The sequence below is a fragment of the Myotis nattereri genome (genome assembly GCF_964212035.1).
Source record: "Myotis nattereri genome assembly, chromosome: 9".
NCBI lineage: Eukaryota > Metazoa > Chordata > Mammalia > Chiroptera > Vespertilionidae > Myotis > Myotis nattereri.
In genome coordinates this window covers 36,983,681-36,990,020 of record NC_138084.1, presented here as the reverse complement: position 1 = coordinate 36,990,020, position 6,340 = coordinate 36,983,681, and the positions used below count along the sequence as shown (strand labels likewise).

General features: G+C 45.2%; 1 protein-coding gene across 1 annotated transcript in view; it reads left to right on the top strand.

Annotated features, from left to right (window-relative positions):
- Positions 1-698: 698 nt before the first annotated feature.
- SWAP70 (switching B cell complex subunit SWAP70) overlaps positions 699-6,340 on the top strand; it is a 68,955-nt gene continuing 63,313 nt past the window's right edge. Inside the window, exon 1 of the mRNA XM_081098636.1 lies at positions 699-912. Coding sequence (XP_080954762.1) covers positions 814-912 — 99 coding nt within the window. The 5' untranslated portion in view covers positions 699-813. The remainder of the gene's footprint in view (positions 913-6,340) is intronic.

Genomic DNA, 6,340 nt, shown 5'->3' with positions numbered 1-6,340 from the left:
GTTGCTGGCCTCAGCCGGTTTGTTCAGTGGTTAGAGCATGGCCTGCGGACCGGGCCGAAGGATCTCGGTTCCATTCCAGTCTGGGCACTTGAGGGAGGCAACCAATGGACGTGTGAGTGTGTCTCTCTCACATTCATGTTTCTCTCTCTGTCTCCGCCCCTCCCTTCCACTCTCTAAAAATCAATGGATCGGGTGAGGATGAACAACAGCAACGACTTCTAAACCCGCTTTATGCCTCGTCTCTTGCCCCCAGAGCCTACTACCTGGTAGGCATCCAAAAAACGTTTGTGAAACGAATGAATCAACTTCCCTCAGAAGCCCTTCCCTGTCCCGCCCCCCCCCCCCGGCCCCCCAATCCTCTCCCTCTAGGGACTGCACTGGCATTTGAACTCCCGCCGGCGACACTTCGGGGTCTTGCCTAGTCTCCTGGTGACCTCGCCCCGGGATCAGGACCAGGCGCCCCCTTTCACTGCGGGGCGCCGCTGGAACCGGGCAGGGTGCTCACTCGGACTCTCACATTCTCCCTCGGGATGGAGGCTCTGGTTGGAGGGGCACCCGAGCACCAAAATGGCCCGAGCTGGCCTGGGGAACACTCGGGGGCTGCGGGGTGCTGTTCCCGGCCCCCGCCGGGACGGAGGGCCGCCCCGCACGCCCGCCGCAGCCCGAGGCTCCGGGAGGGCGCCCGGGGGGCGGGCCCCGGCGTGGGCGGGACCTGCCGGGGTCAGGTGACCGTCGCGGCGGCGGAGGCCGAGGGTGTGGGACGCGGAGAGGCTGGCTGCGCAGGCTGGGCAGTCGGGGAGCACGGCCGCGGCCATGGGGGGCTTGAAAGACGAGCTGCTCAAGACCATCTGGCACGCGTTCACCGCCCTGGACCTGGACCACAGCGGCAAGGTGTCCAAGTCCCAGCTCAAGGTGGGCGCCCCGCCGCCCCTGCCCCGGCCTCCCGGTGCGCGCTCCTCCGCGGGGTGGAAGCGGGGTCCGCCGGGATGACTCCCGGGAGGGGCGGGTGGGCGGGAAGGCAGCCCCGCGGCCGGCGCAGGGTTCGTTTCCCACTTGCCCTCGGGCAGGTGCGCTGCGTTAGTCCCCGCTGGGCTCCCGGGGAGCCGCGTGGGGTCTCTGAGCCGCGAGCCCGGTTCTCTGTTGGCGCGGGAGGCCCCCAGAAGTTTCAGACTCGCGGAGGGCGTGGGAAGCCCCCTTGGGGAACCGCCCCAGAATCTACCCCTTTCTCTGGGAGAGGAAGGGACTTGCCCACGATCACCGGGCAGAGACTTTCCACAGCGGGGCTGTCCTCAAACCGGTCCGCTGCGCCCAAGGCCACGGCGCAGTTCCGAGAAGGCAGAGTGCCCCAGCGCCGGCCTCCGTCGGCCCCCTCCTCCCTCGGGGGGCTTTGGCGATGGGGGGCGCTGTGTGGTTTGTGCGGAACTCCCCACCCAGCGTCCTCGGGTCTGGAACTACTCGAGCGTGCGCGGTGTTCCCCAGGGACCTGAGCTCCCGGGAGAGCGCTGATCTTTCTGGCACCCTGCAAAGCCACTGCTTTTGCAGACTCTGCGGCGACTGCCAGATATCCCATGGCTAAGTGAGAGTGTAAGGTATAAATAAAGGAATGCTTGTAAAGCGAGCCACCCCCAGCAGGGGAAGTGGCGCTGAGCCAGGAGGCTTTGGCAGCGCCTTGAAAGTGTAAAATATGGAAACGGACAAGAAGAACCATTCACAGGCGTTTTCAAATATACACATTTTGGATCAGAAGGTCGGGTTTTCTTAGCCTCTTCTGGGAGTTCATGTCTGAAGGTTGGGTGTGCTTTGTATAGTCTGTGCAGTCGTCAGGAGGTTCTATGAGTAGTGGCTTTTGTGCCGGTAGGATTTAGCATTCTCCCTGAGTTTCTTCCGCACGCCTCTCTTCTTCTCATTTATAATAAATTCATACTCTGAAGGATCCTCGGAAGTCTGGGAGGGTCCACAGAAAGCATCCAGTTAATCTTTATTTTACTTGCGTTCTTAAATTAGCACAGTAGAATTGACATTTTTGGTGTATAGTTCTGTGAGTTTTAACACATATAGATTTGTTTAACCCCTTCCCAAGTCAGGTTGCCATCAGTCCTCTTATCCCAAGAAGCTCCTTCGTGCTGCCCCTCACCCTCAACTGTGGGCAGGCAGTGATCCGTTCTTAATTGCTGTAGTTTTGTCTTTTCCACAGTGTCATATAAATGGAGTTGTACAAGTATGTAACCTTTTGACACTGGCTTTTGCTTTTTAAAAAATATTTTTATTGATTTTTAGAGAGGGAGGAAGGGAGTGGGAGGGAAACATTGATGTGCAAGCCGAACATCCATTGGCTGCCTCCTGCAAGCTCCCTACTGGGGATTGAGCAGGCAACCCAGTCATGTGCCCTGACCCAGAATGAACCAGTAATCTTGGAGTGCTGGGGAGGACACCCAACCAACGGAGCCACACGGGCCAGATGGACACTGGCTTCTTTTTCTTAAAAAAAAACCCCAAACACACCATTTAAAAAATTGATTTTCAGAGCGAGGAAGGGAGAGGGAACGAGAGATAGAAACATTGGTGAGAGAGTCATCTATTGGCTGCCTCCTGCACACACCTCACTGGGGATAGAGCCCACAACCCCTGGCATATGCCCTGACCGGGAATGGAACCATGACCTCTGGTTCATAAGTTGAAGGGAGCTCAACCACTGAGCCACACTGGCTTCTTTTACTCAGTGTAATTCCTTAGCGTTTAATCTATGTTGTTGCGTATATTAATAATTCTTTTATTGCTAAGTAATATTCCATTGTATGGATGTACCATAGTTAATCCTGTCATCCTTGAAGAACATTTGTATTATTTCTAGTTTTTGGTGATCATGAAAAGAGCTGCATTTTGCTCTTTACTGGTTTTATTTTTATTTTGAGAATACTTTTATGAAAGCTGGGACAGTGAAACAAAGAAGGACTTACGATAGAAGAAGCTACAGGAGAGAGAGGCAGGGTCACTGATAAGTCAGAGAAAAGGGGGCCTTGGAAACAGGTTCAAAAGGTTAGTCTGGAAGGAGCTGTCGCTGCCCATTGCTCTTCTGATTGCAAGTTTCATGGGGACCCTTAGAGTTTAAGAGATGCTCACCTGAGAGGGAGGGAGAGCATGCCACTTTTTACTTTTAATTTACCTGAATCCCTCTATGTATGTGTGTATGTATGTTAATCCTCATTAGAGGATCTTTTTCCATTGATTATTAGAGTGGAAGGGAGAGGGAGACACACAGAGAAACATGGATGTGAGAAAGACACATCAATTGGTTGCCTTCCCCAGGTACCTTGACTAGGGTTGGGGATTGAACCTGAAACTGAGGTATATGCCCTTGACTGGAATTAAACCTGGGACCCTTCAGTCTGAGTACTGACTCTCTATCCACTCAGCCAAACCAGCTAAAGCTGTGCCACTATATTTAAAATAGTTTCCTGTAGATGTTATATAGTTGGGTCTTGTTTTTTAATCTATTTGGATAGTCTCTGTCTTTTAATTGGTGTATTTGGACCATTTACATTTAATATAACTATTGATATGGTTAGATTTAGGGCTACTATTTTATTGGTTTCAGTTTGTTTTATCTTTTTTATTCTGTTTCTCTTTTCCTTACTTTTATTATTTTATTTTTATTATTTTTTTAAAAATATATTTTTATTGATTTCAGAGAGGAAGGGAGAGGGGGAGAGAGATAGAAATATCAACAATGAGGAAAAAAAAAAAGAGAAACATCAAAGATGAGAATCATTTATTGCCTGCCTCCTGCATGCCCACTACTGGGGATCAAGAGCCTGCAACCTGGGCTTGTGCCCTGACTGGGAATTGAACCGTGACCTCTTGGTTCATAGGCTGACTCTCAACCATTGAGCCATGTGGGCTGGGCCCTTCCTTCTTTTAGATTATTTGAATATATTTTAATATTTCATCTTATTATTTATTTATTGATTTTAGAGAGCAAGAGGAAGAGAGAGAGAGAGAAAGAGAAAGAGACAGAGAGAAAGAGGAACATCAATTTTGTTGTTCCACTTATTAAAGCATTCCTTGGTTGATTCTTATATGTGCCTTGGTGTATCCTTGGCGTATCAGGACAACCCCTAACCAACTGAGATACCTGGCCAGGGTTTAGGATTCCATTTTAATAATGAGTTTTTTACTATATTTATTTGTATAGCTTTTTAAATAATTGTGTTAGGGATTATAATATATGTACCTAACTTTTTACAGTCTATTTAGAATTAATATTTTACCACTTTAAGAGGACGGTAAAAACCTTATCACCACATAGGCCACTTTTACCTCCCTGCTTTAATTGTTGTTGTCATATTGATTAATTTTCATACATTGAAAACCACATCAAACGATGTTAAAAAATTTCAACCATTGTTTTTATTTTAAAGATCTTTCAAGAGAAGAATAGTATTTTTTCTCCCAGATACTCCCAGATTACTTCTTAATTTTATAGATAAGATAGATAAAGCTTCTGAGATGTTTGATGACTTGCCCAAAGTCACAGTTGTAAGTAGTAGCTAAATTTAGAACCAAGATTTTCAAATTCTTCTTCATTTTTTCTCTCTTCCAATTGATTGCACATGAGATATTTTCGGTTACGTTTGTTACGCTCCTTAATTGTCCTTGTGGTTGCTATTAGAAGAAGTGTTCAGATTATTCTTGACTGCAGGCTTGGCAGGAAGTATTCAAATCCCAGTTCATAGTTTTCATCCACAAGATGCTGATAATGCAACTGTGCAATTGTATTTTTTCTCTTCCTGTCTACTTAACTGAGAGACGTTGGTACTGATTTAGTTCTGTTCATCTTGCTAATGTTCCTGGATTTGAAAATATAAAAAGAACAACAACTTTTATTTATGTCTTTATTTGTTTTGACAGTGACATTTGATGTTCATTGATATATTGGCTAGGCCTAGGGTTTTTGCCTTAATTTGTTCATTCATTTGTTCATACAACAACCTTTTGTGTGTTTACTCTGTGTAAGGTACCATGATAATTTCATAAAAAGATTAGTATTTTTGAGTTCTTCATAGTTAATATCTCCTGGAAGGGTATATAGTAGGGCCTCCCCCCAACTCCCATCTGTGGTTTAAGTTTTCATGGTTTCGTTTTCCATTGTTTTGGTTACCAGTAGTCAACCATTGTCCAAAAATAGTAAATTAAAAATTCTAGAAATAAACAATTCATGTTTTAAGTTGCCCGCCGTTCTCAGTAGTGTGATGAAATATGATTGATGTCATGTCTCTCCCCCCCAACCCATCCAAACCAGTTCCTCCCCCCACCATCCAGCCCAGTCCTGCCCTGGACATGAATCTTTTGTTTGTCCAGCATATCCACGCCATATACACTATCTACCTGTTAGTCCACTTAGGCGCCATCTTGATTATCAGATCAGTTATTGAGAGAGACCACATTCAGAGAACTTTTATTACAGTACTGTTGAAGTTGTTCTACTTTATTATTAGTCATTATTAGCTGTTCTATCTTATTATTATATATTTTATTATTAACATCTCTTACTGTGCCTAGTTTATAAATTAAACTTTATCATGTGTATGTTTGTATAGAGAAAAACAGTATATATATATACAGAGTTTGGTAGCATTCATGGTTTCTGGCATCCACTGGGGGTTTTGGAATGTATCTGCTAATTACAGGGACTATTGTAATTGTTTCATAAAATAACAGATTGAAAATTACATATCCAAAATGATATTACATATCCATTTGATCACTTTGGAAAAACTATGGGCATTCTAAAATAGTTTGACACTTGTCAATTTTTGACACAATGAATGGATACATTTACTAATTATTTAATGAACATTTAATGTGCTAGATACTGTGCCGAATGCTAACTGTAAAGGTGGAGGGAAAATAAATAAATATTCACCTTTGCCTTCAAAGAGTTTAAATTTGGTAGGAAAATGATCAACTAATAGAGAATGCTAGATATTTATAGATAGATATCAGACAGGTACCCTATCTTTAAGAAATGTAAAGTCTGGTTATAGAGATAAGAACTACAGAAATATTGCCCAGCTGATTTTTAAAAAAAAATATATTTTATTGATTTTTTACAGAGAGGAAAGGAGAGGGATAGAGAGTTAGAAACATGATGAGAGAGAAACATGGATCAGCTGCCTCCTGCACACCTCCCACTGGGGATGTGCCGCAACCAAGGCACATGCCCTTGACCGGAATCAAACCTGGGACCCCTCAGTCCACAGGCCGATGCTCTATCCACTGAGCCAAACCAGTTAGGGCTGATTTTTTGTTTTTTGTTTTTTGTTGTTGATGATGTTAATTC